Source organism: Anopheles darlingi, chromosome 2, assembly GCF_943734745.1.
Source record: "Anopheles darlingi chromosome 2, idAnoDarlMG_H_01, whole genome shotgun sequence".
Lineage (NCBI taxonomy): Eukaryota > Metazoa > Arthropoda > Insecta > Diptera > Culicidae > Anopheles > Anopheles darlingi.
Window position 1 is genome coordinate 41,001,903 of NC_064874.1, and position 24,142 is coordinate 41,026,044.

A 24,142-nucleotide genomic window follows, 5' to 3' on the forward strand; every position below is an offset into this window, starting at 1 on the left:
TGGTGGTGGCGATGATGTCACCGCTAGTTCCATCTCGTAATCGACCTCTTCCTCCTTGCAGATACGACCGATACGACCATCCGGAAGCAGAAAGATCGTATCCGTACATGGTGCCGATGCCGAACCATCGTCCCTAGCGACGCTCGTACACCGATACACCCGTACGCCATCCTTGCGTGTCATGATAAGAGCGTGCGAATGGCCACCATACACCAGTGTCTCCGTACCGGTTTCATCGGGCCCACCACCACCACCACCACCGGATCCGCCGACCGACAGTAGCTTATAGTTCCGTCGCTCATCGCAACAACCATCGCGCACCGATGGTGGTGATTCACTTTGTCGTCGATCGTCACCACCAATGCTAGCGTTCCTTGGATCGACCGATTGTGCTTGTGGCGTCTGCGCTGATGATGATGATGATGCCGCTGCTGCCACCATCATAGCCGTCGCTGCCGCGTGAGCAACGCGACGCTGTGCCAACTCGATCTGCCGTTGCCGTAGCAACTGCTGATGCTGTTGCTGCCGTACCATTCGTTGCTGTTGTGCCTCGAACTGTTCCTCCTGTTGCTGCAACAGCTGGCGCTGCAACAGGGCCGCTTCGTGCGGATCCGCCGTGATCGTTTCGTACTTGCTTTCCGCATCCGGCTCGGTCGGTGGGTGCGTGTGGGGTAGCTCGTTCGTTTTAAACAAGCGGCCAGCGTAGCTGCAGATCTTCACCGGGCATCCGGTCACACTGCACGCCCAGTACCACTTCGGTAGCCCACTGACCGATTTGTTGCGCCGCAGAAACCGATTGTCGTCGAAGATGATGTTGTACGAGTTGAAGCGCGCCTTCACCACCTTGAATGCCGTTGAACCACCATCCTGGAGAAAACGAAAGCAAGGATGTTAGTATCCCGATCGATCACTAGCTCTCTCTTGTCCCTCTACTCTACTTACACGAGCGGCATGTGGATTCGGTGCACCGGCATTGTAGATCAGCTCCCGCAGCCCATCATCCAAAAACTTTTGGACTTTCTTCGTATGCTCGATGATGGATCCGTTCGGACCTAGGGGTCGGCTTACGGGTGTTGGCTGTTGCTGTTGCTGCTGTTGCTGCTGCTGCTGCTGCTGTTGATTGCTGACTGGTACCGGTAACGATAACCTAGCCGCTGCTGCTCCTCCCGCTCCAATCAACATTCCACCGTTCTGCAATCGTTGCAGTTCCTCGTGGAATGCCATCAGATTGTGGTGTTGTCCGGCTGCAGCCGCTGCCGCCGCTAGGAATGCATCCGTCTCGAAACGTTGCGGGCGTCCCCGTTTGCCCGTCACGCTGGAGTAGTCGGTGATCTTCAGCGCTCGCAGCCCGGATGAACCGGGGGTCAGCAAATGGTGCTCGAAACCACGACCTCCGCTGGCAGCGGAGGCAGCATACTCCGTCATCTTCCAGCTTGCTGCCAGCTGGTGCTCGAATGAACCACCGATATGGACATCACCACCATCGGATGAGCTGATCTCTGCGCTCACATCGTCACCAACAGCGGTGGCGCGAATCGGATCGCATGACCTTCCACTATCGAGTGGTATCCTCTTATCAGAATCCTCCTCCTCGTCCTCTTCTTCGATCTGCGTCTCTTGCGCTAGGAACTGGTCCGGATTGAAGTACTCTTCCTCATCCTCCTCTTCGTCATCCTTCGCCATTTCATCTGGCACCGGTTGGCGCATTCCGTGGTCCATCATGTCCACACTGTCACCATTCCGGTGTTCCGGTGTTACGGTGCTTCCATTCTTCCGTCTTTCCGTCTCGTCCCCTACTTCTTCGTCCTTTTCCTGTTTGATGTGATGTCCATTTGTCATAACTGCTGGTATCCTACTCCTCGACAGAGGCAACTCTTCGCCATCACTGGTCACGACCAGAGGCTCATCATCCGTTGCCGTGCGTTGCCGTTTACAATCATCCCGCTCGTCGTCACTGTCATACACATCGAACACCTCGTCCACCGGTGGTGGTAGTAGTGCTCTTCTACTTGATTCCTCCTGCTGCTGCCGGTGGGAGTGATGAAGGTGATTGTACTGAGGAGGAGGATCACGCCGTCGCTTGTGGTTGATAGGTGGAACTGTTGATGTTTCTGCTTCATCTCCCGCTCCTTCTGTTCCTCTCCAGCACAAATCGGCCGCCAGTCCGAGACCGGCGAAGAAGCTGAACCGCTTGGCACGCAGCAACCGATCATTCTCGACGCAGCGCACTTTGTACTTGTAGAAGGCCTCAATACTGACGATACAGTTGGCACAGATTCGTGCATCATGATCATCCCGGTTGCTTAACTAGAAAACAAAAACGGAAGGAAGATGATCAAGCATTGGTAAGCATCATTGTTTTAAGTTGGTGCGTCATGGGATCATGTGGCCTATGCGGTGTACAAAAGTCTATCTGTAATTTCCCCTATCTGCTCCCTATTCTCTCCAGCTAAGGAAGTACGACTCGTACAATGCGGAAAGGGGTATAAAAGCAAGACATGGAGAGCATATGGATATTGTAAGATTTCGTAGTCAATTGATAAGAACGTTTGTATGGGTGGTAGTGGGGCACTGGAATTGGAATGTCTTTCAACCACCAATGAAGACTGCTGCGCCCAGGCAAACACACCAGCCCTCTCTATCAGCACTAGAGCACCAACAGCAGCAGCAACAACAACAGTAGCAGCGATCTAAATTGATGGATGGAGTGTGGCGTGCTGAGACGTCCGAAAAGTGGGAACGGGTCAAATTTCAACTTTTTGTGAATTAAAAAAAAAACCCGGGAAGGAGGTGGATGATATGTAATATGTATATATTCCCACAAGAACACGACGACGGTGTGGTGCACGGGCCCAATAATAATGTTGATAAGGCTGGCTGACTTGGCTGGCTGGCTGGTTGGCTGGCGGGTAGGCAGCGACAACAACGACCAACCTGTTGTGTGCTTTCGCGCCTTGAGCTGCGTGCGCAAGCTGTTCCCTTCAATAAAGAAACCTCGTGAGCGTGCGCGGCCCAATCACGGACTGCGTTGCGTAACGACAAAACCTATGAAATGCGTTATTCAAATATTGACACATTGATTTGGAGCAGTAACCCTACAGAGCGTCAGAAGGGCTTTTCTTCGTCGGACTCGCGGCTTCCGGTGTGATCTAGTGCACATCTCTTCGTCATGGCATACTTCTACTCACTCATTCGCTGGATACTATCTCGTCGGACCAACTTCAGGTCGTCATCAAGCAACCACAGACAGAAGAGCGGTTGGTCCAAATGGCATGCTATGATGCACTTTCAACTAAACACGGAAAATCATATCGAAAACTGCAACTGCAGCAGAAGCCCCCCATCTTACCCGCTCCTGGTTTATGGTTTGACGATCTCTTTCTCTCTCTTTTTCTCTCTCTCTCTCGCTTCACTAACTCTCTTTTAGACGAGGCCAAGCGAATTGCATATTATTACTTCGCTGCGCTCTATCTAATGTAAATTAATGTTAGCTTTTCCACTCAGGTCTGTCTTCCACCCTACCCTCCCCATCAGCCTACCTACCTTTCTATCGTCTTTGTGTAATTACACTAATTGTGCAATGTAAAACGAACCCCACAAATGGGTTGGTTGGTGTTGGTACTACCGTCATATGCTGGAATCATCATCATCAGCAACGCATCGTGCATCCATCATACACGATGTTGATATGCACGGTTGTTGCTTATTATAAAATGCAAAACGAAGACAAAACTTGATGGAGTAGTGTGGTTTAAGTATTACTATCGAGAGTGAGCGAGTGAGACAAGAAGAAAGTTTGTTAGTTTTTCAAAAGTATGACATCCGCATTATGCCACAGCAGGCCATTGAGGTACCAATGATGTAGGGGATCATAGCAGCTAATGGACCTTCTATGACTCTTCGCCGTGTCTGTACACATGTGCCACAGGATGAACGTGTGGCCGCGCTCATTTTGCGCAGTGCAATAAACATTTTTTAGCCAGATTTAAAAGACAAGACACAACACAGACAGCCAGTCGTAATAGTAGTAATAGTAGCCAAAAATGTATGCGTAGAATCGATGAAATGTAAATAATTATTTCCAGCACATTCCAAAGCCAAGGCAGCTCCATTTGGTCAAACGGGACGGATTTGTAAAATGATACAGAAAAAAAACCTTTTCAAAAATATTCTGCCATAAAAAACAAGAATATCCCCCCACAGCCTTGCTGCCATCAACGATGTGTGTGCGTGTGTTGGTGTACTTGGTCACTTGGCCATCATATAATAGACGGCCAGACCAGACCAGACCAGACCAGGCCCGGCGAACCAAGCCCGTTTTTATTACTTTCAAAACGGGCTTGTTTTTCTATCAACATTATCGTTTGTCATTTTGAAATGGCGTAAGGAAGGAGATAATGACGCACCCTCTTCCACCGCGCGCTGCTCTACCCCTCCCGATACCTCGCATCGCGTGGACAACCCCATTCACTGGGAAGGGTTCGGTTTCTTGTTTTTTTTCTTCGTCTTTTTGTTGGTGTGCTAACACCACACCACCATCATGCAAAGTACGAACTTCTTGTCGTCCTTCCTTCCGCTGCAACACACCATACCAGCCAACGGGCAACACATCGATCACCACCGGTATACACGGGGATCTATTTCGTTGATGGTACGATATCATCTATGCGTTCGTGCGTGTGCGTCTGTAGTAAGGGGGTAGGGCTCAAAAACCTCCACGTTATCCAAAGGAAATACTTTACGTAACTCTTTACAACCAGCCCCGAACACAATTTGCAGCAGATGGCACCACCTTCCCATCAGCCGGCTGACTGGCGGTCTGGCTGCTTAGCCCCCCTTCACCGGGCCCCTCTCCCAGAAGTTCCATGGATTGTTCCCATCAGCCACGGCCACTGATAACCACGGCTAGACACCACACGCCGGCACGCCGAGCTTATATCTACCCCGTCTTCTGTAGCAAGCAACAAGATGGCGGCGTTCCTCGCTGGCTGGCTGGCTGGCTGGTTTTGGGGAAAAGCCATATTCCAAAACGGATCACACGTTTGGTGGTGTTCCTTCCAGGGTGGGCCCCTTGGTCCAAGGGAGCCACGGAAGCCGGGCAAGACGGGGAGACTAAGAGGCTTTTGTGTAGTAACCCAACAAAATGATTGATTGTGATAAAGAAACTCGACAACGAGTAAGTTAACTACGTAAAAGAAAATGCACCGACACACACACACACGCACACGCACGCGCGCACACCCTTTGCTGCGCCGTTTGCTGGATTGAAACTTTTTGAGCAAAAAAATAAGATAAGGCATGTCGGGCCAGGAAGTTCTCCGATTTCGAAAGACCCACACACCAGCACCACCACCACCACCAACACCGTTAAAACATCTCTTGCCGCCCCGTTTGCCAAGTGTATAAAAATGTGTCGGCACAAGTAAAGCCGGTGGAATTATAGTGAGCAATAAATGTGTTGTAAATGCCAGTGGTGGATTCACAAGGGAGGAAAGGAAAGAATGGTAAAAGGAAGGGTGGGTGGGTGGGTGCGCGGTGAAGATACTAGAAATCACTTGCCCTTAAATAGGAAACATATACATGGAACGCAATACACACACTCCACATAATGCCAGCGATATCCCACGAACGAAACGAACCATCATCGCCATCATCATCCACCATCATCGTATCAGCATCACATCACCATGCGTATCCGTGTGATCTAGTGTGCACAACAGCGCATTTCACTTGAGCTGCTGCTCAAGGTTTGTGAGGAGGAGAAGGAACGGTATCTCTACCACTACCGACGCAAAATGCTAAGTCACGTCCAATTGTGGCCGAGGCTTCTTTTGATTTGCTCCTCTCGCGCTCGGAGCTTTGCTATCGATCTAGCATTCTGGTACTTGCTGCTGCTGTTGTTGCTCCCCTCTCTCGCTGGAACGGAAATTCGAGCGTGAAAAACAAGAAATTCTAGCTTCATCTCCCCTCCTGCCAGCTAGCTGCCAGTGTATCCGGAGGGGAAGGCGAATGGCCGAGAGCAGAGCCCGGCGACGCTGAGCAATCGAATCGAGGAAGAGGAGCGCAGCGCGGGACACCCGACTTCGCCGGACTGGCCACAAAGCCATGGCCGTGGTGGCGTTGCGTGCTGCCTTGGCTGACTGGCTGGCTGGCTGGTTGTGCCTGCATATACGTAAATATGGTAAATACAATATTTGCATTTTGTTTTTCAGTCCATTACTGTAATGCCTGCGCGCCCGGGCGGTTTGGCAGCAGCACAATTGGGTGGCTGGAAGGGGCTGGGGGGATGGTTGCTCTGCGCGTGCGGTTCGATTCCGGTGGTGGCGGAGGTGTAGGAATAGTGAATATTGTCTATTTGTTCGTTGGAGTATTTGCGCGATTGTCTGCGTTCGAGAGGTTCACTGGTGAAAAATATGCTGTCAGAGCTGGTCCCGTTGTATTTTTTTTTTATACGAAACACGCCAAGCTTAAGCTAAGGAGGCCTGGCGTCTCCATCAACCCCGCTTCTCCGGCGGCGGTCCCGCGGCACCGATCATCGCCAGCAGCAGCAGCAGCATCGTCATCTTTATCCATCGCCGGGTTTATCGTTGTTCGTGTGCAGCTCTCAACATACACACACAGCGATACGCATAGTGAATGCCAATTTCTCATCATTTTTCACTTGTTTGTACCATCGCTTCGCGAATGCCAACATTTTGCGATGCTGGAAAATGCTTCTTTGCTGAAAGGAAAATCTCTTAAGCGAGTGCTTAACTGATCTGGTTGTAGTAGAGTACACGACACAGTAACACGACTCTTGTGTGTGCTTTGAACTTTCAATACTCTAAGTAGGCAAAGGTACAACCTCATCAGAGAATCTGTGCAATAAGCAGCAGCAGCGAATGGGCAAACCGAACTACATACATATGCAAGCGAATAAGCTCGCCAAGGGAATGTGTATGTTTATCGTCATTATCATCATCGCCATCTTCACTAGTGCACTAGGGAGGGGGGGAAAGGCCGCAGCATTAAAGCAGATCTACAAAAAGGAGGGCAAACCACTTGGCCCCCCGTGAGCTGGACTACTTGGATGAAGATAATTTTTCCTGGCATATTATTCCTTCGGCAGCTGAGTTTGACACTCAGCCAATAGCATCACTACTACTACTACTACTGCCAGAGTAATAAACTGGCACACAAACTACTACCATTGCGCAGTGTGCCGTGCTTGATCGTACAGTTAGATTGTGTAATTCACAAACAGCATAATCCATTTTCTGTAATCCGGAAAATGGAACCCGAAGCCGATTGCTGTAAGAGATAATTTTGGAGTGGCATGTTTAAGACAGAACGAACGAAACAGCCAAAAACCCAACGACCAAGAGAGTGCGAGAGCGAGAGAGAGACGGAGAGAAGACACACGCTGGCTGGTTCGAATTCCCAATCTCAAGTTTCCTCGTTCGTACATAACACAGAGCAGGCAGATAGAGAAATGGTACAAAAAGGGGAGCAATATTTCAACATTTTTCATACAGAGGAATGGGATGGAAGGAAGGGTGGGGGGGGGAGGGGCTCCAGGAAAGGAAATTTGACTCGTCTCTGTCATCGAATCCATCTCCTACGCCACCCTCCACCGCCGTCGTCGTCGCGCGCCTCCTTTCTTCAAAAGCTTGTCTTCTTCGTCAGCAGCCATCGAGTCATCATCAGCATCATCGTCATGCTGCCGTTGTTGCTGCTGATGGTTTTATGCTTTGTTCGTCATACTTTTTACCAAACCAACACATTTTTATTATTTTCCATTTCTCGTATTTCCTCTCCTTCTGCTCTGCACTCCTTCCCTTCTCCGTTGGCACCCCCTCCACTCGGACTGCTGCGCCCCCTTCCCCGGGTTGGCCTATTTTCATATTTTCAAAGCCAAAAGTTGTTATTTCCGTTGCTGTGTCTCTCACACAGATATGGATTTTTTCAAACTCGATGACGATGACGATGATGATGGTGAATGTTTCTGGCTCGGTGATGGTTTTTTCCGTTCTTTTCTGCGCTTCTCCTCGCGAGCTCGTACAAATACAACTAATGCCACAGGAGCATAAAAATATTCCATCTCCTCCCCGCTCGCTCGTTTCTCCGCCTTCATACATTCTCCCCGCCATACCCCGACGCTTTTTCTGCTTTGCCAAGCACTATGCTTATGATTTTCATGTTTTTTAAAAAGCTTCTTCACACTAGTGCCTCTCGCTCTAGCGCTAGCTATGTGATCTATATTTGGTGTGCCTCTCGCCCATCATTGTGAGACGGTTCCCGGCGTTCGATGAAATCGGTTCGGATTCGCTGCTATCGTGGTGGTGCGGTGCTCGAAAGAGCGTTGAACGCAACACTCGCAACAACACGCGCAATGATACCGGGCAATGATGATTATGGAGATGCTGCGCGCTGATGATGGTTGGCATTATGCAGCACGGTTGATTGTCTGTTTTATTATCATTAGTACACTTTGCCAAGAGGAGCGTCAGGCTTCTTGCTGCTGTCGGCTGTTGGCAACATTGTGTTTATTGCTTATGTTGCCCGCGCTCTCTCTCTCTCTCTCTCTCTATTTCCATGATTTCCAATATTCATTATTCCACTCGTCGCTACAAAAAGCTCGAGGTTAATGTTCTTCTTGAGAGCTCCTCCCCACCCTCCTGTGTTTGGCCCGGTTTATCTTTCCTTCTATTCTCGATCGATAGCTTGTCTCAGCAGCGCGCTCTAGGAACGTTTTTGCTGCCGCCTCGCTCCATTTCCGTTTTTGTGCGCGATTCATCTCGCGCTCGAGCATCTTTCTTCTTGCTCTTCGTGCTCGCGCTCCTTATTAGTGCAATTGGAATGATTGAAGAAACAGAGCGGCGAGACAACGAAGGCGACGACACGACACTCCCTCCTCCTTCTTGCTTCCCGTGAGACAACGAGAAGAATGCGACGACAGAGTGCGCAGAGAATAGTGCAAAACATGTGAAACCAATGATGATGATGATGATGACAATATTTGATGGAAAGAAGGGAGTGAGGCTGTGGATCATGGATGGTGGAGGGATTATGTAAGTAGGCGCGCGCATATGCATGCGAAACCCATAGGCCGCCATATGTCGCCAATACATGAGAGCAGCTCGTTTGATTCAAATGGCATTTTATGACAGCGTTGGAATGCGGGGAGAGGTGTATTCTCGCGGGTTGGCGCGCTCATGGCATGCTGCGACTAATTCAATTATTCGAGCAAAATTTTGTTTTCTTAAACAGATTCGCTCTTCCTGGTTTGATCTTTAATTTTGGATACGGCCTTCTCGAATCCTGCACAAGATGAACATAGGCAACAACAATTATGATATTGATCATAGCAACCCAAATACACGCTATCAAACTCAAACCAAAAGGCAGAGAAAGAGACGGTAGATTGGAACGATTCTCTCCTCCTCCTCCTCCTCTTCCCTCCCGATTGAGTCACAATTGTTTCTAGCAAGTTACGGTTACGGTATGTGCATGGAATATACAATTAATGTGCGAACGCGGAGAGCAGAGGCTGGGAATGCTGGAGGCATGCGCTGGGGGTACGGGGTGGAAGAGAACACACGAAAGAGTCGACGCCGAGGAGACCGCCATCGAGAGAAGAGCAACGCAAAAGTTACAAATGAAACAACTCGCCAACTAGGGAAAGAAATTGACGAGAAGTTGTTGTCTACACTCCACACCAACCCCTCCACCAGCTCCTGCCAGCAGCAGCAGCAGCAGCAGCAGGTCCGCAGTCGTTGTTGGCCATTGCTGGCTTGCTTGCTTGTACGTGTGTTTGGAATTTGTTTGCTGAAAGGAGAGGATCGAATTCATTGGCCAGCAGGAGGGTGGAGGGAGGCTACAGTGTAGGGATGCCAATGGAAACTTTAGAAGTACCATTTATCGACCCAGCGAGCGAGCGAGCGAGCGAGTCAGGAGCATGGGAAGCAAGGAATGAGGAGCAGCACACCGCACACCACACCGCACTAGCCAGCACACTAGCACACAATTGAGGATTTAGTAAGCTTATAGAGTTGCATTCGATTCGGAGGCCAAATGAGGACACTGAGATATATTATGTATGTATCACAAATCTGGATGCCAAGCATACGAAACCAAACAGAGAGAGAGAGTGAGAGAGAGAGAGAAAAAAAAGAGAGAGAGAGAGAGAGAGAGAGAAACCATTACATCGAAACTAGCGGAGCGCGCGCGGAATTTATGCTGGTGGTAATAAATTTTAACTTTTATACAAAAATGAATGCGCACACCGACCCCCAGCAGCAGCAGCAACATTATTACCAACATACTCTACTACTCTGCCCCCTCTTCCTCCCCTTCTTCCTTCTCCATGGTTGCGCTACTGGTGCGGTTACTGGCCGGTGGTTGAAAAGAGTCTGGTGCGCATACCGAGAGACGTACGTTTCGTTAAGTAGCAGCAGCAGCAGCAGCAGCAGCAGCAGCAAACGTATAGTAGTCAAAAGCTCTGCTGAATGAGAGGCACAATCATTGCATTAGCGAGCGAACGCGCGCCCCAGTTGGTTTTGGTGTGTGTTGGGGGGATAAATGTTTTAGATTGCGATCCCCCCATCCTCTACTTGCATGGCGCGGTCGGTGGTAATCGGGTTTTTGCGCTAGCCAACCGGACAGACACACGGATGCAAAACCGAAACAGCATCTGTTTGACTCCGGCTTCTCTCCACCGCCTACTACTGCTAATAGGAAGTGACAAGGGGAACGGGATGAAACCCCCGGGGGGAGCGCAGACCGTTTCCATGACTGCCCGCCCCTCATCATCATGGCACACTCAAACAATTACGTGTTTCTTGTGTTTATTAACGCGCGCACTGGACAAAACGATGACAAGGCGGGGGAACTACCATGAAGGAGGAGGAGGTAGGTAGACGACGTCCGTAGGAAGATGAAATTCAATTTAACCATGTGTTTGTACACACACAAGCTTTGGCTATAAAAAACGGGATTTTTTTCCCCATTCTAAAACAGATATTTAAGCTCGCTAGTCACGATGCCCGCAGTCCCGGGGAGCGATGCGCGAACCATGTTTGTCGTCGAGAGTTCTGTTCACTGAACCGTCGCCAGCGTCATCGTTTGTCAGAGATACGGAGGTGCAAGAACAGAAAAATGAAAAGAATTGAGAAAGGATTGAAAGACTGTTTCCCCCTCTGTTTCGCGCTCGCAAACATTCCCGGAACGTGTATCCGCGACGTGGAAGAAAGGGGCCGGACCAATCGTATTCAATCAAGTGAATGGCGCGCGCGGGCCGCGTAGTTGTAAGGCGGCACACAATATACTCACTGTGCGCCTCACCACTATCATATACTTGATGATGAAGATGAGGCCTACCCTTGCCGTCTTGAGCCTTACAATCTGTTTAGTGTCCTTCTCGGGGACTCGGTTTGTGTGCCTTTGATGCCATCAATATCGACAACACGTATGAGGGAGGAGTTTAAGTTGGTTGGACCTTTTTCGAAGAAGTTTGATCCTGTTGTTGAAACTCGGTGTCTCCATATTTCACAGAATTCTGTTGCAATAGGATTATGGAAAAGGATTAAGGAACCACTCTGCACGATAACGGCTGTGGCGAAGGGAAATATCGGAACGACGAACCGATGCTGCTGGTAGGTGGAACATCCTCAACAATCTCCATCACAACATACAAAAAGGTCATAAATAAGACTTATTGTGGAGTTGTTTTTCTGGGGAAACTTTCAAGATTTCCTTTTTTCCATCCATTGCATACTAAACTACAACTTTTGAAGAAAACGGCCAAAAGTTTATAAGAAGCAAAACAAAAAAATACAGCCTTGGCATCAATTTCGAGCGAGGGTCACCGGTGATCCGACTGTTTTGCGATGTTCGGTAGTACCGCGAAGCAGGATTATTTGAAATGAAAAAAAAAATCAAAGTTCTTTCGTTAGGTAATGAGATTCTCCAGGTAAACATCATTGGGGAAGTTTTTCTGACATTTCATATTTTACCCCACTTTTTGGGAATATTTCAGAGTAATTTTGAAAAGGTGTATTCATTAAAAACAGAAAAAAAGTGAAATGATCAAAGTGTTTTTTGCGCAAATGTGACGTTCAAGTAAAACCAGAAAGTTTAAACAAGTTTTGAAAAGAATATATAAGACAAAAAAATTGCAGGCAAAACATCTGTTTCGGGGAAGCGTGACTGCGCTTTTTGTGGCATTCATGGTAGCTCCATGAGTGATCAGTTGGTACACTAAAATCGATATTCTTTCTTCAGATAATGTGATTTTCAAGGTGACACCGTCCGGTTTTTATGAAATTTTTAGTTTCTCAGTTTTATTTTGTTTTCAAATACAACCTATGTGTATCCCAAGTAAATGAAATGCAGATGGGTTGTTCAAAACTTCAAAAGGATCTAGTTATCAAAGGTATAGTGGAGTTGTTATTTAAAAAAAAACATTGATTTTGAAAAGAGCGTTTTCATTTTACGAGCGCTCACCTTGAAGCATGCACAACGCGTTGTTTTCCAAACTGTTGTAAATATTATATCGCGCCATCCAAAAAGTTCACGATATTAGCAAAACTATTGCAAAAATAGTTATCAAAAAAGCAAATATGTTTCGAGACTTGTTCAGTCAAAACTTTTACATCATTCTCTTGAAGGGTTCTTTATTTACAGCAAACTATAAGAGCATTACATACTGTAAAATCGTAACATGCAATAAAGTATGATAATCTACCCTTAAGACACGATCGTGGATCGGAATTCACGTAACGAGAAAATGTGAGAAACGGAACGGAAAATTGATGAGAAAACGAGCAAAAGGGTTGTTGTCAGACATGCCGAGAAGAGAGAGAGAGAGACAGAGCTAGTTACTCGTCACCAACACACATCGGCCGCGAGCTGTACTAACACGCAACACTAGTACAGATCGTCGCGACAATCGCGCGAAGAGACCGGCATAAGATTGGTTCTTGGAGTGGTTGGCGATGACGACGACAACGACGACGATGAAAACATGACATACTTTGACCTTTTCCTCTCTTCCCCCCCGTTCACGCTCTCGTTTTCGCTCCTTCTCCCCCGGGTAGTGTTCTCCAACTCCCATTGAGATTGGGATGATGGAGAGTGCGCGCGAGCGGCTGGAATGGATTTGATGATCATTTCCGGCGTAGCAAAACGAATTCATCCGCTGCGGCGTGCGGTGGTTTCTATCACAGCACAGTGCGGAGGGGTGACTAGAGAGATGGAATAATATAATATTATAAACCCGCGTGAGTGTCCTTCCTGGCTTGCTGGAACATCGACGCCGTTCCGTTCGGTATACGAATCTCTCTTTATACTAAAGCAAATACATGCCAGGAAACACGTGATACGGTCGAAACGGGGACAGGATGTCGAAGAAAAAGAAAGAGTGCATGTAGTAGAAGATCAATTTATTCCGATTGTTACGCACACAAACACACACGTACACATAAGCTGGTGGAGCGAAGCAAATGTGCCTACTAGATACTCTGCAGATTCCCTCATGCAGTCGCGCGTTTTTGAATCACAAGAGCATAAGCCGATTGCTTCGATCTCCTCGTCTTCTGCTCTAGAAGGGGCGGCATATTCAGAGGAAGGATGATGCAAAGCGCGAGCCTAGATAAGCGCAAAGAATAGTTCAGTAACCCAGCACGGCGCGCCACGGTGACGGCACACCCAGCTTCAACAACTACTACTACTGCGACTTCATGCTCGTTTGCACACAATACAACCCCACCCCAAACCCCTCCCCCCCCCCCCCACCATATCGCAAAGACGCACGAGGGGCATCGTTAAAAATGTAAAAAGATTAAATGTAAAAACCGAGGAAGGCGAGGAGAAGAAGTGGGAAAAAAAAGAAACCTTGAACACAGATTGAAACGAAAGATGGAAAACAAAAACTAATCTGCTGGAGTCGTTAAAGCAGCGGTGAAAAAACAGAACCGTTTTTTCTTCCACTCTCCTCCCAAAAACCTGAGCCTTCCCCACAGGAACACGGGAGGGGGGCAGGGCGAGAGCATCATTACGAAGCAAACGAAGAATATAATCGAAGAATGACGAGAAATACGGTAATAGCCTCTGCAGCAGCTACAGCCGAGGAGACAAACCAAAATAGAAAAAAAGAAAGAACGGAAAAAACATGGAAAACCCAGCGAGAAATACGAACAAATGGAATGTAAAACTTGGCGAGTGCGCATACACAGAGAGAGAGAGAAAGAAAGAGAGATTGGCATCGAGAAGAAGTGGCCCCAATCCTCCCAATCCAGGTCCTCAGCCATAAAAAGGGCGAGGGGCTCCTTCTCGTTGCAGAGAGATAAGCAAAAAATAAAAGCATCGCTCCCGGGGTAAGAAGATTAAAAAATAAAGTATACGAAATAGAAGAGTAGAAAGTACAATTTATATCTACATACATACACAGAACAGACGTACGCAGTCCGTCGACGTGCCGGTGTGTGGTGGAGTCGTGCAGTGCTCCAGCATTCCAACCCAACCTAACCAACCCAACCAACCAGGATGTGTCCACGAGTTGAGTTGTTGGCAAGAAAACGGAAAATAACAAGTACACGGCGAGAAGTGCGCGCACACACAAAGAGTACACGAAGGAGAAGTACGAAGATTAATGATCGTCTATAAAATGCACATTTTCTTTGCCTCGGAGAGTACAAAAACCATCAAAAGCAGCACCACCAGCAACAGCAACAAACAGCATAACGCAAACCACACGACGAATTGTGCTAAACAAAAAGAAGAGCAAGAAGAAGCAGAAGCAGAAGAACGCAGGAGTGCGAGAAAGAGAAGGATGAAAAAAGCACAAAACGTAAAATAATACGCGAGCAGGACAGCCGATAGCAGAGGTCTCTCTCTGTCTCTCTGTCGCCGTCTCTCTCTCTCTCTTTCTCTTTTTAGCATCTTGGAGTTGCCGTTTCCCGGGGGCCCGCACTTATCCGATTTAACAAAAACCGTGCCCCCCTCCCCCGGCAATTCAAACTTAGCATGCCATGCTAGGGATCGGTACTAAGGAGTAGCGCAAGCAGGACAGCACTACAAAAAGGGGGTAACTTGATGCGTGCGTACACGATCTCGATAGACAACGGTGCGTGTGAGTGAGAGACGGAATAGTGCATGCAACACATATTTTCTTTCATCACACACAACCAACAACAACAACAAGAGCAACAAGAGCAGCATACTCGCTCGCCAATCATCTGATTTCTCACCGAGAAGCAACTCGTTCAATTCCTTTTCCAGCTTCTCAGATAATAAAGTCATGGTAAGGGAGGATCGGGGCGCTGGATAGCGTTCCATTCTGTTATGAAACCCCATGCTGCTTACTCTAGTTAGTTATCTTATAACTTGTAACACCATAACTAGCAACATATGATATTTTGAATAGACGCGGAACTAGACAATGCAATTTCCTTGAAACCCCCAGACAGCGGAATAGCCATTACGAACCGTTTCCAAATCGTATAAGTATTTACAACAATTTTTATAATGACCTCGACTTTACTAACTTGTTTTAAACATACGGCTCGTCCGTCGTTATATATGGTTAAAAAAATAAAAACAACGCCGAGTTCGATTCCAGTGGTTGCTAGAGATCGAAAAGGATTGCTGCGCACGATTTTGCTCACGCGTGAACAATGGAACATCAAGGCGCAGCATGCCGAGAGAGGGAGAGAGAAGCGCTTGATCAAGGTTTTGCCGCTAACAAATAATGTCTATAACAACGAAAAAAAAAATCATAATTCGCTACTCATTCATCTAGCTTCACAGCACTAATGGTTATGACCCCATTGCCCCGACGCTTTAGTAGCGCGCCCGGCAATGCCTTACATTACAAACTCATAAAAGCTATAAAACTCCAACATCAGCAGCAAACTCTCTTCCTCTCTCTCTCTCTTTCAGTGCACGACTCCAAACCGATCATACTACTCTACCAAGAAGCAAACGAAGGAACGAACGAACGAACGAACGAAGAGACGTGGAAGAATGTTTTACAAAACTCATGGAACTAAATTACACTTTTGTAACTTCATGAAAATGGGTTTCCCCCTGCCTTTCCTACCCCGCTACGATGTATGGCGCATACGCGAACGACTATTTGCGTTATGAGTGTGTGTATGTGCGCCTCCTCCCCCCTTCGCCGGGCACTAGCCGGGAGGAGTATTTGCGCTGTTGTCCGTGAAGTTGTGCCAAGCAGAAGCGGGAGCAGCCCTCCCTGTCCTTCTAGCTTACCTTCCTCCACCCTCATCCACCCATCCCTGGGGGTGGGATGCGGTGGGGGGGTTACTTGCGTCTTGTTGCTGCTGTGGCTGTGTGTGCAAGTGATGTGCTTGATTGGATGGTTTTATGCTACGATAAATTATATGTGGCATGGCGTAGCATGGCTTTGCTGCTGCTCCTTAGTCCCCCCCCCTCCCTTCTCGCCCCATCCTTCCTTCATTCGCCTTTGTGAGAATGCTAAGCGTGAATATGGAGAACGGGCAACGGACTGAGAATTAACTCTGGCTGACTGACTGACTGTCTTCTTGAGACACACCACAGAGATCTGACGATGGACCATCGTCGTCGTCGTCGTCGCAAGCAAAGTCAATCGCCCCTGGCCCGCCCGTCCTTCCGCTTCTGCCCGCGGTGGTGACGGTGGCGCGAGCGAGATCAGAGCTTACACGACGACGACGCCAACGACGACGACGACGTCGACCAGTAGCACAGAGAAGCAAGATGATGATCAGTTCGGGCTAGCTACTACTACTCCCAGCGGCTGATGCTGGTGGAGGACACCCCCGGCAGGAGATAGGAGAGCATTTTAATGGTTTGTGCATTCTTTTTGTGTTGTATGTTGTATGCTCTCTAGCCTTTTAAAGAGCACTTGGGAGGGTGAAGGAGCAAAGCATTCGCAATAATGCTATGGCATGGCCGGCCAGCCAGCCGGCAGCCGGCAGACGGCAGACAACAACAAGCCGAACGGCCAAACGCAAAAGGCCTTCGATGACGATTGGATCTGGAGAGAGAGAGACCGAGATGCAACGAGAGACAGTGGAGTGTCTTAGTGTCTTAGTGGTGGCAGTAGTAGTAGTATACAGCAGCATAAAGGAATGTGACTCTCGAAGTACACCCCCCCCCCCCCACACTCGCCGGTCCGCCCGGTGGGTGGTGTTGGTTGACGATGTGCCCTCCTTTCGGGTGTGCTTTGCAGCAAGCGACTTATATCGTTTGCTCGCTTTTCTCTCTCACACTCTCTCACACTCTCTCTCTCTCTCTCTCTCTCTCTCTCTCTCTTTCGGTTGGATAAACAATACATGGCATTATGGCGATACTTTTCACAACAAAGTGTAAAAATGAGAACAACGGGAAAGGCGAGCGAGAGTCAGCAATTGAGTGAAGTGTTGAGGAAACGGGAAGGGGTAGGGGCGACAGGAAGGGGAGGCCGGGAATGGAGTAGAAAATTTCAATTGTCACACGAAGAAATATGATCATCATCAGGGGCGCGGCGGATTCGGAAAAGGGCAACCACCAAGGACAACAAACCGGCACGAGAAGCGACGGGGGTTGTTGCGCGCGTGTGTGTGTGTGATTGTGCGTAGCTCAACGGAAGTGTCGGAGATAAAAAAAATGAAGAAGAAAACACTAAAACTTTTACCAGCAATCTAGCGAAACGGATTTTTTTCCGTTCTTCTTCATCTAGTTCACTTCGTTCGAATGGACGTTTTTGTTGCCGCACGCTGACTGTCGGAGCTTGGCGGATGGATGGTGATGATGCTGATAAGCCAGACACGCCACACCCCAGGAACACCACAACCACCGATTACCATCATACTGTGAAAACGGTGAAGTTAGTCCGAATTCCACATTCAGTGTACGATCCCGTTGGAATTATCGGGAATTTGAAAAATACGTAACAAACGCTTTCCCAAACACTGAAAAACACTGAAACATTCCAAACGAAACGAAGCAAAAAAGGCGAGAGACTCCGAAGAGGGCGCGTTCGAATGCCATGGCAACCGGAAAAAGCAGAGGAGAGAAGGAGAATCGATTGCTTCGATTTAGCAACACATTTCATAAAACATTTATTCCACCTCCCCGACTCTCCCTCTACACCCCCGTCGACCCCTACACACAACACTACCAAGGGTTTCTACCATAATTTCTCGTTGCGTGAGAACACAACGCTTGGCGCACACACCAGCAGCAACAACTTGGATGATGATTGGGAAAGGAAATACCCAACACACAAAGGAAGCACAAAAGTGGTGGAAAAATAAAAACATGATCGAATGTAAAAACTTAAAACAACCTCCCCGTCCCGCTCTCGCACGCTCGCACTTCTGCTCTCGCTCGCTCGCTCGCTCGCTCTGGCCGCCTTCTTATCCTATCGGCGTCTATGCATACTTACGGGTGTGCCTAGCAACTAGCATGCGCCCCCTTCTCCTCTCCTCCTCCGACGTAATATGCTGCCGGTTCGGTGTGTGCAAAGCAATCCATCTAGATGGGCCCGGCCTCGGCCTCGGCCAGCCCGCCAGCCAGCCAGCCAGCTATCTTTCTATCTATCTATGGATTTAGGAGGCACTCATACACCCGTACATGCCTCAAAAGCATACCATTTATGGTGCACGTTGGCGGGAGGGTGGTGAGTAGAGCGATTTACTATTTCTTGCGTCTTTCATCATCATTCGTTGCTTTTTATAACAATTTTCTGTATTTTTCCTCCAATCCGCTTTCCATCTCTCTCTCTCTCTCGGTTTATTTATTGTTGCCACATGAATATGTGGCGCGGGGGAAAGAAGAAAACATCCAAGAAGAAGGGGGCAACGCGAAAGAAGACAACAAGAGTGAGGCAATTAAACTTTGAATTATCCATTTCCCTTATTCATATTCCAACACATACACACGTTGCGTTGCTGTTGTTTGTGTTTGTATTTTATGCTCTCTTTCATTCATCGCTCTCTCGTTTTCCCCCTCTCTCTGTCTCTGTCTCTGTCTCTTTTTCTCTCTCTTTCTATCTCTCTCTCTCTCTTTCTCAACAAAAAGCCGAATGCGAGCCGAGAAAACACGCCGCCGATTCATAACAAAGCATGCCATCTCTCTCTTCCTTTCTCTTTCTCTGTTTGACATTCATGGCTTCCTTGTGTAGGACGACGTAATTAAGCGGTGGTGAGGTGTGTTCTGGTTGTGCAAAAGCATTTTACAAGGAAATGCGCACCGGAACTAACCCGAAGCGCGACTAAACAAACAACACACAACCTCATCGATCTCCTGGCGGTGGCGACCTCCTCTATACAACGATCTTGAGAACGCGCACACACCACACCAACCAATACTGCAGCACGTGGTCACGATGCTGCCTACGGCACTAACATTTAATTAAATTGAAGGCCCTTCAAACGATCACTACTCTAGCGGTTCCTCGGCTTCCCCTCCCGGTTATACCACACACCACATGCCCCCTTGCAACCCGTTTCGATTGTGTAAGAGAATAGTGGAGAGGCGCGATCATTTATTCTCATCATTCTCGATGATTTTTTTTGTGTCATCGTTTGAGAGTCGCTTCGAATCAAATCCAATCTAAACGACCACCTACCCCCGGTCATCCCTTCCTACCGCTCGGCCATGGTCTCTCGAATAGACTGCGGACTTACCGTTATGGTGGTGCAGTCGAAGATTTTGTGAAGCAATGCCTTGTTGGGAATGTTGTTGGCCCCCGTCGCCGAGGCGAACAACGGACGGAGGTCGGTGGTGGTGGTCGATTGGCTGAAACACAGCCGGCAGAATTGGATGGTGGCGGTGTAGCCGCCGCCGCTGCTGCTGCTGCTGCTGCCGCCCTGTGTTGAGGACAGCAGCTGATCCGCCTCGAACATGCTGCTGCCTCCGGGACGCCGGTTGGCGTTTGGTCGTTGGTTTTGTGGTCGGAGTCTTTTGAAGAGCTCTTCTACCGCCTGCCCCTCCCAGCGGCACTACACATTCTCGTTGGGAGCCACCTGCTGGAACTCCGAGCGTCCATCGATCGATCGGGATTTATCAGGATCCTGCTAAGCACTTGAACAAACCGCCACCGAATGATTCCATCCGGGGGGAGGGATTGACACTAATCTCTTGGCGGCGATTCGCGCGCTCTATGCTCTCTCTCTCACACACACGCACACGCGCGGGACTACTAAGCTAGATCATCGCCATTTCCGCTCCTCTATTCACCATGAATCAACCAGCCCGCCCGCGGTCGATGATTGATATCGTTTTACTACACATGCACTTGTCGTCGTCGTCGTCGTCGTTGGCACCACAGAGGACACACCAACCGAAGAACCGAAAACACTCGATGAGAGAGGGGGCGGCCAGTTGTTTAACACATTATCGGCATCTCGAAAAACTAATTCCTCCCACACACTAATCACCGAAATCACCATGCACCAGAGCCACGGACTCCGGTCGGATTGCTTGGTATCAGGCACACCATCATCTACGCCACCAACAAGAATCGGTAATTTGCTTCGATTAGACTCCTTCGCGGAAACCGTCGTGGTCGTGCAAAGCAAAATGCGAAAATAAAATTAATTCACACAATCGTCGCTCGCGGTAGAAAAGGCTACACCAAATTACGCTAATACACGTTCAGCTAACGGTTGTGAATTGGTTTCTCAGAAAAGTCGAAATCAGAAAAGTCGACGATCTCGGGGGGGCCCACTCAACAACGGCTCAACTCTCTCGGTCCACGAACGGAACCACGAGAGAGAGAGAGGGTTTTATGCTCTCCAGATGCTTTCTCATAGCGTCTCTACACACATCAACATTTTTTTTATGTTTTTATGAACCTTTTCGTGCCGCGTGAGAAGATTCCACATCGCAAGGAAACACAGCGAATCTTTTTTATGCTGCCAATTGTTGTGATCCACAATTTTCCGCGTTTTCCCGGATTTTCCTCGGCCAAACTTCTTGGTACTACGCTAGGTTTACGCTTCGTGTGGCACCGGCTTTCGGATTTCGAATTGAGGCTGCATGGGCAAACTCCAAAACCAAAACAAAGCGAGACGAATCAAAAGTGTGTAGAACAGGAACATTTTCAGGCTTTTCTGTTTAAAAACAGTATGAAATAAGGATTCTAAACTCCTTCAAAAAGATTAGGAACATCAAAAAATACCTAGCAATCCAAAATGATCCTGCTTCATGCCGTAGTCCTTCTTCTAGTGTCGCTTACGGCCTGGGCCAACGAAGTTGAGGTAATCAGGGAACCGCACCTTGTTTTATTCCGGTTAATCATGCTGTTTTTTCCCGTAGCTCCCGCCGAAATTTGTCACTAGCAGCTCGCACACGAATAATTGGGCAGTGCTGGTCGATACGTCGCGCTTTTGGTTCAACTATCGACACATCGCGAACGTGCTGTCGGTGTACCGGTCCGTAAAGCGGCTCGGCATCCCGGACAGTCAAATTCTGCTGATGGTGGCCGATGATATGGCGTGCAATGCGCGTAACCCGCGGCCCGCCACCGTGTTCAACAACGCGAAACAGCACATCAACGTGTACGGCACGGATGTGGAGGTGGATTACCGGGGGTACGAGGTGACGGTCGAGAATTTTGTCCGTTTGCTGACGGGACGGAACGAGAACGGAACGGCACGGTCCAAGCGACTATTGTCGGACTCGGGCAGTAACGTGCTGATCTATCTCACCGGGCACGGTGGCGATGGGTTTCTCAAGTTCCAGGACTCCGAAGAGATCACCAACCAGGAGCTGGCCGATGCGATAGAACAGATGTGGCAGAAGCAACGCTACAACGAACTGTTCTTCATGATCGACACCTGCCAGGCGGCCTCGATGTACGAAAAGTTCTACTCGCCCAACATACTGGCCGTTGCCAGCAGTCTCGTGGGTGAAGATTCTTTGTCGCACCACATCGATCCTGCCATCGGTGTGTATATCATTGATCGGTACACCTATAATGCGCTCGAGTTTCTTGAGCGCGTCGAATGGAACAGCAAGAAAACGATGGGAGATTTTGTGAGTTTCACCGGCAGGATGTTTTCATGGTACGATTCCTCGACACTGATTTCTTCTTTTGTGTCCATTTGCAGCTTACCGTTTGTCCGAAGCGTGCTTGCATTTCGACGGTCGGTGTGAGGAAAGATCTCTATCCCAAAGACCCCTTTAAGGTACCGATTACGGATTTCTTCGGCTCGGTGCGACCCACGGAGATATCCTCGGACGTTGTTAATGTGACCCTTTCGACCATTCCTGAAGTATTGTAAGTAGCGCGGTTACAGCATAAGCCAACACTGTTGGGAAATTCGTTTTATTCCGTGTATTGACATTACACTTTGCTTCCAGAAATCAACCAAAGCCAATCGGTGGACCACAAGCCGCACTGTTCTATGAACAATTCCCTACCAAGCTGTTTCAGCAACGCTGAACGCTGTCCTAGTGCGTGACCAAAATTAAGTGTAATAAACGCGACGGCACTTGTTGTCTTTACTTCTTCCGACTAATGTAGGGCTTTGAATCGGCTCCGATCCGAATCGTTCCGGCATTGCATTCCTTTAGTAGCGAATTTTCAGCCATAGCCAACTTCGTTAGACCGGCGATGAATTGTTGATTTTCGGGATTGTCGTCGCACAGATTATGTATGGCCAATATGCTCCATTCCTTGATCACTGCCGGAGACGGAGAAATGCATTATGAATTCAGAGAAATTTAGACAGATTATCGTTTATGAAGTGTGGCTTACGGGGATTTCGGGCATCTAGTGTTGTACAGTTTAGTATCGCCGACATGATGTCCATCTCGCGTGCCATCTGTTGATTTTTCTTCGATTTGTACGACATATTCGCGATGGCCTTCACCACGGCTGAACGCAGTGAGTACGATATTTCTCCTTCGATGTTCTGTTCGTCGGTGCCTTGCCGGATTTTCAAAATTTCCTCAATCTTTTGTACCGGAGTGAAGATGTTTTCTGTCCCCGAGCTACCCAGTAGCTGCATTTGGCGCAACAAACCTGAAAGTAGGTCATATTAATTGGGTCACTAGAGAGTTCCGATCCGATATAGAGACGGTGTCCGCGTTTGCACGTATCCTTACATCCGAGGTTTAAAAATAGGGCTCCATCGTGACGCAAGAACGATGCATACGGCTCAATGCAGGACGCATCGGAGAGAAAAACTAGCAATGTGAACACCTCCTCGGTAGCCGGCCCATCGAGTTTCACGTTTTCCGTCTTCAGTACCTCATCCGATTGCTTTTTAAATTCGCTCAGCAAATGCTTAAAATTGTCTGGATGGATTGGGCGAGTGCGACGATCCTCCTGGCGCACATACTCGATCATGAATCGGTAAAGCAGCATCTTCTTGCTGAACTCAAGTTCCCCGAGCGCTGCTAGGATTTCGTTGCTCTCGCAAAGCAGATACTCGAGGAAGATGGTTACAAACTCGGGTGGCTCCTGCTGCAAAGTGAGATTCGCTTCCACGTTCGTCATAAGTGTAGCGAGCAGTGTGCTCAAACTGGCACCATTGTTCGATTTGTACAGGAATCCGTTGTAGAGAAGCATTGCGGAAGCATTGGCCATCGCACCATTGCTGACGATATTATCCAGCAGCGACTCAAGCAACTGTCCGATGATTTTATCCTGGTTTGGTTTGTTCTGCACACACAGGTTAGCCATCAGCTTCAGCGAGCTAAGACGGATGTTTTCCGGCACCGTCTCTTTCTCTTGCACCAGAATCGCACGGAACCGCTCTAAAAACCCGTCCCGCGTTATGATGATGTTCTGGAACGATTCGCCCTGCGCACAGGATCTTTGCAGTAGGCCGAGGCATCGCAGGGCCACCGTGCTTGCGCCGTCTTCGGTGGAGTCGTAACAGGCGAGGAAACTCTCGAGCAAGCTGGTTGCTTCACTCCGAAAATCGTCGTTTGATTTACTGGAACAACGAGGAAAACTGGTTATTTCAGAAAAACCACTCATCCGGGTGCACCTTTCCTGCCGCGGCTCACCTGATATTTAGCCCGTTCAGAGCCTCCAGCACGTGATCGAAGTTCTTCTCAGCGATATTTTTCTTTAAGTCAATCATTTTTTAGTACTAGACGACGTTTTTTTAAGGAAAAAGTAGAAATTTAAGCGGCCGCGAAAAACTTTTCAGCAATTTTTCAA

General features: G+C 48.5%; 3 protein-coding genes across 3 annotated transcripts in view; 1 reads left to right on the forward strand and 2 right to left on the reverse strand.

Annotated features, from left to right (window-relative positions):
• LOC125949231 (uncharacterized) overlaps window positions 1-20,591 on the reverse strand; it is a 25,872-nt gene extending 5,281 nt beyond the window's left edge. The window contains exons 1-3 of the mRNA XM_049676053.1: window positions 19,650-20,591; window positions 943-2,307; window positions 1-867 (exon numbers count right to left, since the gene is read on the reverse strand). The exon at window positions 1-867 is cut by the window's left edge and continues 5,281 nt beyond it. Coding sequence (XP_049532010.1) covers window positions 1-867; window positions 943-2,307; window positions 19,650-19,868 — 2,451 coding nt within the window. The 5' untranslated portion in view covers window positions 19,869-20,591. The remainder of the gene's footprint in view (window positions 868-942; window positions 2,308-19,649) is intronic.
• Window positions 20,592-21,036: 445 nt separating this feature from the next.
• On the forward strand, window positions 21,037-22,483 carry LOC125949367 (putative GPI-anchor transamidase). Its single transcript, XM_049676334.1, has 4 exons — window positions 21,037-21,224; window positions 21,283-22,002; window positions 22,077-22,246; window positions 22,330-22,483. The coding sequence occupies exons 1-4, from the start codon at window positions 21,159-21,161 to the stop codon at window positions 22,409-22,411; spliced, it is 1,038 nt and encodes a 345-aa protein (XP_049532291.1). The 5' UTR covers window positions 21,037-21,158; the 3' UTR covers window positions 22,412-22,483.
• Window positions 22,471-24,142, reverse strand: LOC125949338 (ataxin-10). Its single transcript, XM_049676301.1, has 4 exons — window positions 23,986-24,142; window positions 23,077-23,912; window positions 22,727-22,993; window positions 22,471-22,652 (listed from the first exon to the last, which is right to left on the reverse strand). Exons 1-4 carry the CDS (start codon window positions 24,060-24,062, stop codon window positions 22,471-22,473), a joined length of 1,362 nt encoding a protein of 453 aa, XP_049532258.1. The 5' UTR covers window positions 24,063-24,142.

Excerpts from the sequence above, each read along its gene's own strand:
- LOC125949338 (XM_049676301.1), bottom strand. The coding sequence starts at position 24,062 with ATGATTGACTTAAAGAAAAATATCGCTGAGAAGAACTTCGATCACGTG. Across the intron at positions 22,994-23,076 it reads CCTATTTTTAAACCTCGGAT|GTTTGTTGCGCCAAATGCAG; the intron begins GTAAGGATACGT and ends ACCTACTTTCAG. Across the intron at positions 22,653-22,726 it reads ACTAGATGCCCGAAATCCCC|TGATCAAGGAATGGAGCATA; the intron begins GTAAGCCACACT and ends CGTCTCCGGCAG.
- LOC125949367 (XM_049676334.1), top strand. The coding sequence starts at position 21,159 with ATGATCCTGCTTCATGCCGTAGTCCTTCTTCTAGTGTCGCTTACGGCC. Across the intron at positions 21,225-21,282 it reads CCTGGGCCAACGAAGTTGAG|CTCCCGCCGAAATTTGTCAC; the intron begins GTAATCAGGGAA and ends TTTTTCCCGTAG. Across the intron at positions 22,247-22,329 it reads TCGACCATTCCTGAAGTATT|AAATCAACCAAAGCCAATCG; the intron begins GTAAGTAGCGCG and ends CTTTGCTTCCAG.